General features: G+C 49.5%; 1 protein-coding gene across 1 annotated transcript in view; it reads left to right on the forward strand.

The window, feature by feature from the left end:
• LOC142803317 (membrane metallo-endopeptidase-like 1) overlaps positions 1 to 13184 on the forward strand; it is a 67343-nt gene that overhangs the window by 17139 nt on the left and 37020 nt on the right. Inside the window, exon 4 of the mRNA XM_075888442.1 lies at positions 2819 to 2998. Within this exon, the coding sequence (XP_075744557.1) occupies positions 2819 to 2998 (180 nt within the window). The remainder of the gene's footprint in view (positions 1 to 2818; positions 2999 to 13184) is intronic.

The raw sequence follows: 13184 nt of genomic DNA on the forward strand, positions 1-13184 counted from the left end.
AGCTTCTCAAGAAAGACATCACGTTTGCGTGGGGTACCGACCAAGCTGCTGCTTTTTCTCATCTAATCACGCTTTTGACGACTCCACCCATATTGGCTCACTTTCACCCATCCGTTCCGACAGAAGTCCGAGCCAATGCTAGTGGTCACGGGATTGGAACCGTCTTAGCCCAACGCCAACAGGGACACGACCGAGTTGTCGCCTACGCTAGCCGCCTCCTCACAGCTGCTGAGCACAACTATTCCACAACAGAGCGTGAATGTCTCGCTCTTGTTTGGGCAGTCTCAAAGCTCCGCTCATATTTATAAGGCAGAAATTTCTCTGTAATAACTGACCATCATGCGCTATGTTGGCTTACGTCACTGAAAGATCCTACTGGCCGGCTCAGGTGCTGGGCTCTGCGACTGCAAGAGTATACCTACACGGTGACGTACAAGTCCGGACGCCTACATCAGGACGCCGACTCTCTGTCCTACTACCCGGTTGCTGAGTCGAACACTATACTTGACACCGACACCGGCCCTTGCGTCTTTTCTCTTTCTCAAATGACATGCATCGGGGAAGAGCAGCGCCGTGATGCGTCTTTGCGTGTTATCATTGAGCGCCTCGAATCACCATCTTCCAATCTGTCCCATCGCTTATTCGTGCTCCGCGATGGTGTATTATCGCCAAAATTTGGAGCCAGATGGACCGGCCCTGCTGCTTGCTATTCCGAAACACCTTCGCTCGGAAGATCTAAATGAACTTCATGACCTTCCGACTGCTGGTCACCTTGGTGTCTCACGCACCTATGACCGAATACGCCGACGCTTCTTCTGGCCAGGGCTTGCACGCTGAGTCAGAAGATACGTTGCGGCTTGTGAGAAATGTCTGCGCCGCAAAACGCCATCGACACTTTCCACCGAACGCCTTCAACTACTTGACATTGCGTCAGAACCGTTCTTCCGCGTTGGCTTGGACCTACATGGCCCTTTCCTCTTGTCTTCCTCGGGTAACAAGTTGATAGCTGTAGACACCGACTGCGCCACGCGTTATGCCGTCACACGAGCTCTTCCAATAAGCTGCACCACAGACGTCGCCGACTTCTTCCTCAAGGACGTGATTTTGCAACACGGAGCCCCATGGCAGCTGCTTACAGACCATGGCCGCACCTTTTTGTCGAAGGTGATAGTCGACATCTTGCAGTCCTGTCAAACGAGACACAAGCTGACTACGTCATACCAGCCGCAAACCAATGGACTCACGGAGCGTGTAAATCGAACTCTTACAGACATGCTCGCTAAGTATGTTTCTCTTAACCACACCGACTGGGATCTTGCGTTGCTGTTTGTCACATTTGCCTATAATTCTTCGCGCCATGACACTGCCAGTTGCTCTCCATTTTTTCTGCTGTTTGGCTGAGAACCATTTTGCCTCTAGACACCGCCATACCGTCCCCTGCGGGACCGACCAGTGAATATGCCATGGACGCTATCACTCGGGCCGCTCACGCACGCGAAATCACCCGTACTCGCCTTCTAACCTCTCAAGAGAAGCAACGGCGTTTGTATGACCAACGACACTTCGACTTACACTTTCCGACCGGTTCTTTGGTCCTGCTCTGGTCTCCCACCCGTCAAGTTGGCTTCTCAGAAACACTGCTTACTCGCTACACAGGTTCATACCGAGTCCTTCGTGTGCTTACTCCTGTGACATATGAAATCGGTCCTGTCGCCCCATCGCCTTCATGTGCCCAACAGGCTACCGATATTGTACAAGTTGCGCGCTTGAAGCCCTACCACTCTTATAGTGACGTTGACATTTAGATGCGCCGAGACGGCCGCTCTGCCGCCGGGGATTTTGCTACATGCATGCAAATTGAGATTCTAGCGGGCGACGTGCGTTTGTGCCTGACGAGGACGACGAAGAGTGGTCTCCGCTCGGTGTCTGGTCTACCAGTTACGCCGCTGCTGCTTCTGGTTTGAAATACATTTCATCCACAGCCTAGTAGATACGGTGTCTCTCTTCCGTAACAATATGAAGAGGCAACGAACGTGAGAAAACTTGCTGCAGACAACATGTATCTTGACTTCAGTAACAAGCAGGAGGCCGATAATATTAGCGAGCATATCACAGATCGAGTTACAATCTCCAAAACAAGGTTCTGATTGCGTCGGGAGAACTCTCACGTGGTGGCTTGAAGCATTAAGGTCTTCGACAGTTTGAAAAAACAAAATGGTGGATGTTCTACGAACGATAATGGCTAGTTACTTGCTTTGCGCGCTTCTTCAGGTTTAGCAATAGTGCAGCGGTGGTATCTAGTGCGGTATTCAGGACCACACCAACCACTACGGAAGTACGAAGTTTTTCATGCTTACACTATGCTCCCTAAGCTCACTGAATAAGGTGCCAAAATTCTCTTTCAATACCCTCCAAATATCAAGAAATTCAAATGCCGCGGTCAGCCATCTCGCGTGTGCGGTGCTTGCGACGCGCGAGCGCCGCGTGCGCACCTAAATCTGGCCATAGCCAGCTTGGAATAGGACTTTAGAACGGCCTCAAGCAACAAGGTGATTTCGAGTAGTACGCGTGCCCAGAATTCTTTTATTCTGTGCGTTCGACATGAAGCGACTGCTCCTTTCTCACCTTCACATGTTTCAATGAGTCATGTGCACGTTTTCAAGAGATCATATTGAAAAGAAGGCTAAAATCGTGCCCCACCTTTGGTTTCTCAGATCACCCCATCATTTTACTTACATAAAAAACTTATGGACGGATCACAATATGCACCGTACTTACGAGTTTATTCTTATATTTAAACCTTTTTTTCTTATCGCAGACGCCATATCTCGTCCAGTGGCTAGTTTCACTGGGCCTGGACCTTCTAAATGAGACTAGACTGGCGAATGTCAACCCTGTGAAGATGATGGTGCGCGGCTCTCTCGACCTCGGAGTGCAAGTCGTGATCGCCATTTTTTTCAACGCGAAGTACTTTCTTAATGACAAGAGAGTGATGCAGGTACGTAAAGAATTCCTCCACTTACGTTCATGCGCAGTAAAGCAAGAAAATCAGTACATAAGGCTGCTACAGGTGGGGTGGCAGTTCGTATGAACATACGTTACAATCCGGAGAACGGAAATTCGGATTTCAGCATAAACATCACCACGTGTGCCCACTCTGCTTAAGTTATACTCATGATATAAGTATAACAATATCTAGTTTGGTCATTTGGTCCTTTGAATAGCGTTGACCCTTTTCAGGGACGTCGGAGACTTCTGGAGTGTTTATTGATCACTGAAGTTCCCACACAAACTCCGGCTTGAGTGGCTGGTTTTAGTACAGCAACATATGGTAAATTTCGTGCACTTTAGTCAACGATTTTGTCATCGAAGCTCTGCCCAACGCAACGTATTTATGAATGAATTTCAACCTTTTTGTCGGCTAATAGGAGTTTATTTACAATAGTCAGCAAAATGGACGATCTCCCCGAAGGGAACCATGATGGGATGCGAAGCAGCAGAGGTGCGCACGACGCGCACTCGGCTAAAACGGGCGTCGACGCAAGTGCTGTAAGAACGGTTTGCAGCTAAACACGGTGCAGCCTTTGTTCCAGTAAACGTGTCTTTGAAACGCAAAGACATGGGATGCGGATTTAGTATCGCGGAAGTTTTAACGCAGATAAACGAGCCAAAAGAGTGCTCCCACTCGACGTGTGGTCAAACGTTCCGGACAGTGAAGAGGGTGAAGCGAGAGAGAAGTGGGTTGCGAGCAGGCGGGGGAGCAACACCACCTTGATGTGTTAGGAGGAGCCGGCAGCTGCAGCAGGTGAGGGAGATAGTGACGTCAATGCACAGCTGCGACTTGACCTACTTGGTAGTGTTCCAACAACTGCGGCGGGGAGAACGCGGTGTGCCACGTTGGTACACAGAAACGGACGGACAGTGTTACACATGCTAGTCAAATTGCTGCTCCGTATCGAAAACGTAGTTATGACGCAAGCGGAAACCACGTAGCGCTGATTTTTTGCAAACTTGAACGGAAGGCAAGTTATGGTTGTTTGTGTGCAGCCTTCATATCTTCTTGGTTCCTGAGAACAGGTTCTTCTTGTCGTGAAAACTTAATGAGCAAGTGCTGGTAGCATAGCCCTTGCCCCCTCCCCTCTTGAAAACGTTTTCGCCATGACACACAAACCGCAAATGACTATATGTCAGCCTAGTCGAAATCTAAAAAGAACCTGAAATGGTTTTTACGACTTTGTACTAACATATTGGGCCGGTTGACTAAGTCATAACGGTCCTTTAGAGACTGATTTGAGCTCTCCGCGAAAAGTGCAATTTATTAGAACGCTTTGAGGCTGCAAATTGCTACAGATCGGTGGAGATTGCTACAACTTGGCAAAACACGTTTTTAATCGCTCATTATCAACAGAGTCACATGCTCTGCTCCATCAAACCACTGCGGCTGCTGATTTGATTGGCTCTCATGGGCTGTAGAATGCGCAGAAAATCGACTGGTAGGGTGGGGGCACATTTCGGTGCAGATATGAACACTTGGTGATCTTCGTTATGGTTGCCAGACAAGTGCGTGCTTCTGGGCGCACTGTGTGATGGCCTCCGAGACTGCGCGCAACTTGAGGGCGCGTGATCTCGAAAGTCTAGAGCGGCAAACTTTCAAATCGCAAAGCGCGCTCGTGAGAGTTCTGTGATCACCAGTGACGCCAGCGCACATCATGAATTGAGGAAGCCAAGATGAGGCAAGACGAGGGTATGATATTGCCACAGAGATTGCTCCTACTAATTATTTTACAAACAGGACCAACGGGACGCTATGTGAGCGTCTACAGTGCCTCGCAACTAACGAGACGCTATGTGAGCCTCTACAGTGCCTCGTAACCAATGAGACGCTATGTGGGCGTCTACTGTGTCTCACGCCTGCTCACGCATCTTGGGCAGAGCAGCTCTTGCCTAGGGTGGAGGAGCACGAGCCGGGAAGACTGACGGAGTTGTTCAGAAATGGACGCGTAGGTGGAACGCTTTTAGCGGACTCTTCTTTGTGACATAGCTACTTTTCTAGGCACAAGTTCGCCCTCAATAAATCATTGTGCGTGTTCGCCCTCTTGTATTACGTGACATTCTGGTGGAGGTGCGGGGTATGATTGGAAGTCCCCTCGGCGTAAGACAAAGAAGCCCTGACCCCCAGCGATTGGAGCCTGGCGAACTTACTCCGGTACACCAGCGTTCAAGTCGCCGCCTCCGAGGTGAGTCACCGGAATTCGGACCACTCCTCACTACTCCAGCAATATGGGCAGCGGTAACCGCCAATTACGGAGAAATGGCGAATCCAGCTTCAACATCTGATCTCATCGTGTCTCCCCCGTGCTTACCTGAACCCTTCCACGGTGACGCGCACGAAGATGTGGAAGACTGGCTGAAGCATTTCGAGCGGGTCGCAAGGACGAATACCTGGGATGAGGCGAGGAAATTGGGCCGCGTGTACTTTGCGTTGGAAGATGGAGCGAGAATATGGTTTGAGAACCACGAAGTGTCAATAGCGACGTGGGAAGACTTACGGCAGCAGTTGCTTGCTGCGTATGCCAGCACGGATCGCCGGGAAAAGGCTGAAAATGCCCTTCAATCAAGAAACCAACGCACGAACGAGAGTGTCAGTATGTATATTGAGAACATGTCCCGCCTCTTCAAACGAGCCGATCCAAACATGACCGAAGAAAAGAAAGTGCGCCATTTGATGCGTGGAGTCAAACAGGACTTATTTGCAGGCCTGGTTTGCAATCCTCCTCGTACCATTGCTGAATTTCGCACAGAAGCCACGACCAGAGAAAGAGCACTGCAGCAGCGTGCTCGTCACTACAATCGTAATGCCGGTAGTGAGCCCGTGGGCGTCCTTTTGGCAAATCGAGACAGCAGCAGCGAGACGCTGAGGAAGCTGGTGCGTTCCATCTTCAAAGAGGAGCTTCGTAACATTCTCCAACCGCAAGTAATGCCGACAGTTTCATCTCTCACATCCGTCATCCGTGATGAAGTTCGGCACGCCATTCTTCAGCCGGAACCAGAAGTGCAACCTCGTCGACTTCAACAATCCCTGCAGGAACGCCATGTATTAACGTACGCAGACGCTTTACGCCAACCTGCCGTCCATAATGCCTCGTTCGCGACTTCCCGCCAGTCAGCTTCGACCAGCCCACCTTTTCTTGGAGAGCAGAGACCACGGAAGAGCGATGTGTGGCGCACACCTGACAGGACACCGCTCTGTTTTCACTGCGGAGAAGCTGGACATCTTTACCGACACTGTCCATACCGAAGGGTTGGTCTGCGTGGGTTTTCTGTGTATGCTCCATGCCCGCGTAATGGTGAAAGGCCTATAGAAATAGAGGAGTACTTTTCAAGGCACGGATCTCTAGCCGCTAGCTTCCAGCACCAGCCAAGGTCACCAGCACCAAATCGTTATCGATCGCCAAGTCAGCGACGTTCAATGTCACCACCAAATTCACGAAACCATCGGTCAACAAGCCCGCGTCAGGAAAACTGAAGCCAGCGACCTGGGAAGCAAGGCCGCTGATGTCCGACAGAGCAAAGATCCTCCGTCAAGGCCCTAGCGAAGCAGTGACGAGCAGAAAATGACGACAAGTATAAGTAAAGAAAAAGCTTCTTCAGACTTGCGTGTTACTATGGACGGGCGGGAATATAACGCATTGGTTGATATTTGTGCCGAATATTCAGTCGTAAGCTATGCAATCGCAAAAAATTGAAGAAAGTTGACGCCTTGGAGTGGACGAAAAATACGCACGGCTGGGGGCCATGTGATAACACCTCTGGGAAGATGCACCGCCAGGATCGGCATTTAGGGTGCCACTTATGTCGCTGATTTCGTAGTTCTGCCAGAATGCTCGAGAGACGTAATAATCAGAATGAATTTCTTGCTAGATAATGGCGCCATAATAAACCTGCAGATTTCTAGTATTTCTTTTTCGAAAAAGCTGGCCATAGACGAGGAGACGGGAAGTTCTGCATTGCGTGTTATCGACGGCGACGTAACCGTGCCACCATGATGCAGCGTCCTGGTTGGCGTAAGGAATGATGCATTCGTCGACTCTGAAGGAATAGCGGATGGCAATGTCGAGCTGCTGCTAAAGAAAGGTATTTGCATAGCTCGAGGCATTATTCGCTTACGTGGTGGGCTTGCCAGCGTACTGCTCACTAATTTCGGAAATGAAATTCAGCATGTCGCAAAAGACACTGCCATCGCTTTTCTACACAGCTTTACTGTAGTTACCGACTTACGTGCCATTGCGTCAGAGCCGCCTACTTCGGAAACTACGCATGACCTTGGAACATCAGTTTCAATCAGCCGAAGTCTATCGCCAACCGAGAGGAAAATCCTGGAAGACCTGATAGATGAATTTGCAGAATGTTGTTCCACCTCATCAAAAGTACGTCGCACACAGATCATGAAGCACAGGATTATGACAGAGGAAACAACCAGGCCAGTGTATCAAAACCCTTACAGAGTTTCGCCGAAAGAACGAGAGGTTATAAAGAGCCAGGTGCAGGAGATGTTGCAGGATGATGTCAATCAGCCATCTAGCAGCCCGCGGGCGTCGCCGGTAGATCTCGTGAGAAAAAAAGACAACACGTTGAGATTCTGTGTAGACTACCGGAAACTAAGCAGCGTAACCAAGCGGGATGTATACCCCTTACCGCGTATTGATGACACATTGGATTGGCTACGGCACGCCAGATATTTCTCTTCGCTCGACTTAAAAAGCGGATATTGGCAAATCAAAGTGGATGAAAGAGACCGTGAAAAGACCGCTTTTGTAACCCCGGATGGCTTGTACGAATTTAAAGCACTACCTTTCGACCTCTGTTGTGCGCCAGCGACATTCCTGCGCGTGATGGACAGTGTATTCATGGGGCTGAAGTGGCAGTCATGCCTAGTCTACTTGGACGATGTTGTGGTATTTGCTGCGACGTTTGACCAACATGTAGAGACTGCGGTCAGTGTTCAGGCTCTCCAGTCGCCCGGCTTGACAATCAAACCAGAAAAGTGCCAGTTCGACTCCGACAAGCTTCGTTTTCTCGGACACTTAATCAGCGCTGAAGGTGTTGGCCCTGATCCTGACAAGATTGCGGCGGTCGCAGGATTCCGAAAGCCCAGAAAGAGGTGCGTCGACTTTTGGGATTATGCGCTTACTACAGACGATTTGTAGAAAATTTCTCGAAAATCGCCGAACCTCTAAACAAACTCACAAAAGACGAAGAATCATTCGCTTGGGGTGCAGAACTAGAAACAGCTTTCAACGAATTGAAGCAACGTTTGCAAAGCCTGCCGATTCTTGCCCACTTCGACGAGATCGCTGACACGGAACTCCATACAGACGCAAGCAATATTGGTCTCGGCGCAGTACTCGTACAATTGCAAAATGGAGAAGAAAAAGTGATAGCTTACGCCAGCCGAACCCTTTCAAAAGCCGAAAAAAACTATTCCGCGACAGAAAAAGAGTGTTTGGCAGTGGTATGGGCAATCAGCAAGTTCAGACCATACCTCTACGGAAGGCCGTTCCGTGCCGTCAGCGACCACCACTCACTTTGCTGGCCGGCGAACTTAAAAGACCCGTCAGGACGTCTTGCCAGATGGAGCCTCCGACTGCAAGAATACGACATTACTGTAGTATACCGGTCTGGGCGAAAACACACCGATGCCGATTCCTTATCACACTCGCCCTTTGACTCTACTCCTTCAGAAGAAGACGACTCGACACTTCTCTGTGTGATGGAAGCCTCAGATATTGCGGAGTATCAACGAGCTGACGCAGAACTGCTCCCATTGATCAAACACCTCGAAAGGCGTGCCGACCAGGTCCCACGTGTATTTAAGAGAACATTATTTTCATTCTGTCTCCGTGAAAAAGTACTATACAAAAGGAACTTCGGGCATAAAAAAGAGAAGTTCTTGCTCGTCGTTCCGTTAGCATTGAGACCCGAAATCCTAGAAGCTTGTCATGATGAACCATCGTCTGGTGACTTGGGCGTCAGCCGGACATTTGCCAGAATTCATCAGAAGTATTACTGGTCCGAGCTGCTGGCGTCAGTGCAGCAATATGTGAAGACATGTCGCGATTGTCAAAGGCACAAAAGACCACCACTGAAGACGGCCGGCCTGCTCCAGCCCATAGAACCACCTGCTACACCATTTGAACAAGTTAGAATGGATCTTCTTGGACCCTTCCCAATGTCATCATCAGGCAAGAGGTGAATCATAGTCGCCACCGACTACTTAACGCGGTATGCTGAAACCGGCTGGCTTGAGCGAGGAACGGCAGCTGAAGCAGCCAAGTTTTTCGTGCACAGCATAGTTCTTCGACATGGCACCCCAAGGTAGTAATCACCGACCAAGGAGCAGCCTTCACGTAAGAATTGATGCAATGTTTGATGATAATGACGAACACCAGCCATAGGAAAAGCACTGCGTACCATCCCCAAACGAAGGGTTAACGGAACGCCTAAATCGCATGATTGCTGACATGCTGTCGATGTACGTGGACTTGGAGCATAAAACGTGGGATGAAATCCTGCCTTACGCAACGTTCGCCTATAATACGGCCCTCCAAGAGACCACCCGCGTCATCACATTTCAGCTTGTCTATAGTCGCATAGTCAATTCAACTCTCGGCTCCATGCTCCCAGTCGACAATGACCACTAGGAGCCATCTGACGTTGACGAATTTCTGCAGAAAGCTGAAGAAGCGCGCCAGTTGGCAAGGCACCGAATACGTCAACAACAGTTCAAGGATGCGGACTAGTACAACCTGCGCCGCAGGAGAGTCAAGTACCAGCCAGGTGATCAAGTATGGATCTGGACACCAACACGACGCCGCGGCCTGTCAGAAAAGCTCCATCGACGGTACTTTGGTCCATACAAGGTCCTTCGCCGGCTAGGTGACCTAACCTATGAAGTAATCCCTGACGGATAAGAGCACTCGAAACGGCAAAACCATGAGGAGGTCGTCCACGTTGTCCGCATGAAGCCATACCACGAAAGAGAAGGAAACATCTACACCCTCGACTATTAACCTTCCGAATTCACGCATCGAGACGATGCGCATTTCGGAGGGGGAGTAATGCCACAGAGATTGCTCCTACTAAATATTTTACACAGAGGACTAACGGGACGCTATGTGAGCGTCTACAGTGCCTCGCAACTAACGAGACGCTATGTGAGCGTCTACAGTGCCTCGTAACCAACGAGACGCTATGTGGGCGTCTGCAGTGCCTCGCAACCAACGTAACGCTATGTGGGCGTCTACTGTGTCTCGCGCCTGCTCACGCATCTTGGGCAGAGTAGCTCTTGCCTCGGGTGGAGAAGCACGAGCCGGGAAGACTGACGGAGTTGTTCAGAAAGGGACACGTAGTCGTAATGCTTTTAGCGGACTCATCTTTGTGACATAGCTACTTTTCTGGCGACAAGTTCGCCCTCATTAAATCATTGTGTGTGTTCCCCCTCTTGTATTGCGTGACAATATAACTGTCCAAAGCGGCCTCGGTACAGACCAAAGGTCCCTAGATAAAAGAAGTTTCCAAGGTAGCGTCACTTCTTGTTTTGTGCACCGTCCTCCCAACTCTCGAGCCTACTCCTCTTTTTCTTCGTCTTCTGTGTCTGTGACTGGTGAATTCGTTGCACGCACCGTTGCCAGTGCATAGTGGTGACACTTATTATAAGGCAAAAGTTTGAAAATGAGCGCGCATGCGCGTATTGTTGCAATCAGATTCTTGGCGCGATGAAAGACGAAAGAGAAGTGTTTCACTTAGCATCAAGTAAGCCAACGGCCAAACTATCCTAGAAAGCTTCGTGGTGCATTTCACAAAAAGGCTTTCGTGCAACGCCGTCGACGTATGTTGACGCTGGTTTGCGAGGGGAACTAAACGCCTGGAGCCGCTCTAGTGCATGCCCGTTGTTACTAATCAATATCTGTGTCTATGCACGTACAATTCCATGCAGCGTGTTTGATGAATGCAAGTGTTTGATGAATGCACTCTGGGATACATTTCACGCCAGATCAGCGGAGCGCATGAGCCACTAGAACGCCGCATAAAAAAGCTGAAAGGCGATGCTTGTCGACCCCCTCGACGCCACAACTCTCAATTGATATTAACTTGCGTACAACCACAGTACGGTACCGCGGTATCTTCTTTAATCACCCAGAAAACACAACATGCAGCACGATTACCTACCATCGTGATTGCGTTAAGAAAAAACTGCTTCGCGGCGCTACTATTCATAACCTCAAGTATTTGTTCCAGTTTGGCCGCGTTTTTTCCTAGCGTGTGCACAAGCAAGCCATGATCACTTGTCACAAGGTCACCACAAAACTCTGCTCTTTGGCCACTGACAGTATCTAGCAGGAAGCGCGTTCAGTGTGCCACAGTATATGCACAAGCAAAACACACTCGGAGAACTCGATGAACTACGATCAAGGAGGTTAAATTAAGTTGCTCGAGTAGGGACTCTTGCCCACAAGTGAAGCCGTGCTAACTGTAGGATGGCGGCTGTAGCAGTCATCTTACTAGGGGCAGCATGAGTGTTGGCGTTTGGCAATCGAGAAGGAGCGTTTATCTCGCATGCCCAACGAGTTTAACGTGCCAACCTTTTCGGGTCAGCTTGCGCTCAAAGTGCGTCCTTGTGACACTAGTTTTCTTTACTAAGGCTTGAGTCCAAGGCAAATTATATTAGAGAATTATTTATCAATACTATTATCTGCGAAATATTTTTTTCGGAAACAACTATGTTTTAATTTATAATAAGAGTAGCCTTTAAACTAAGAAATTGAGCTGGTTGATGTCTAAGTTGGCACCACCAGAAAATAGCGTGTTTCTGAAATCTTGGTTTGGCAAAATCTGGCTTCACTAGTGCTGGCAAAGCATTGCGGGAGCTTCAAATCTAGCGTGTTTTTTTCGTAGCGTTAGCTACACTGGCCTCGCTGAGCCAATTTTGCGTGGCACTGGTCTGCCTATGCGCAATGATGCTCCACCGCCGCCGAGTGTGGTTCATCCCCTTTTCCTATCCCAACAAGAGAGGCTTGGGTGGAGCACCTGCTCGACAGCTCTACCTTGGCTGCACAACGCTCCTTGGTGGAGCGCGCACGGGCCGCTTCCAGCTCCACTGGCGTCCCGGAATAGGGTCTTGCCACTCTAGCACGCCGATGGGCCACGTCGGCACTCTCTAGTAGACTTTTTCTGAAATAAATGTTTTTTACCACCACCACCATCGCCGCTAGTGTGCGCGCAATTCGATGCGCTGCGCAGACGATCAGTGGTGTCACGCACCGGAGCCGGCACCTCTCTCGCACTCGGCTGCGGCCGCGCGCGACTCGCCGCCGCCGGTGTGGGCTTTCCAGAGGAGTGCCGTCATAGCCTTGGTAGACATATGGACGCCGACGCGCGCGCCTTCCCTGTGCAGTCACCATCTGACACTGCGCTTGAGCCGGTTGATAGCGCCTCTGACTGGCGTTTCCCACTGTGGTATAGCCATAGAGAAGGAGAGTGCAAATGCTGCTCAACGGTGCAGTAGAGCGGAGGAGCTTAACTCATCGGATCCCGCAGTAGTTGCCCGGCAAAATAAATATACATGTGCCACATAGTACGTATATTGTGTGTGTGTCATTAAAACAGCTGTCAGCATGATGTCTGGAAAGCTAAGAATAATCAGCTGAACTTTTGATAACGTTACGTATATCCTGGCATAGCTGAGGTAAGCCACTGACATTTTTTTTCAACCTCATTGGCTACGGCATACCGCGTGAGACGCCATGGGTAATGGTGTGACAACGTTGCCAGTTGAGTAACACAAATTCCGGTTTTTGTGTAGCACCGTTTCTATAACCATTTCTATAACTTTTGCACAATTTCTATAAGTAAACGTTTATTCTACGTCTCATTTCTTCTATTTGGATATATTTCCATCTGTTCGGCAATGCCACTGAATGAAAACATTCCCCTTTTATTGAAGTTGTGAACCTTCTAAGGGGCGCTCCAGGCAAGCAGGTGAGGAGAAAAAGGGAGGGTGTTGCTACTACGCAAATTTGTTTTATCTGGGGACCTTGGGTACACGGTGTGTTACTAAATTTGCGGAGTGTGTGGTTTGACGATGCGATGACCTAAGCGACTAAAAAACTTCAAAAAATTATTTC

The sequence above is a fragment of the Rhipicephalus microplus genome, chromosome 3 (genome assembly GCF_043290135.1).
Source record: "Rhipicephalus microplus isolate Deutch F79 chromosome 3, USDA_Rmic, whole genome shotgun sequence".
In the NCBI taxonomy this organism is placed as follows: Eukaryota; Metazoa; Arthropoda; class Arachnida; order Ixodida; family Ixodidae; genus Rhipicephalus; species Rhipicephalus microplus.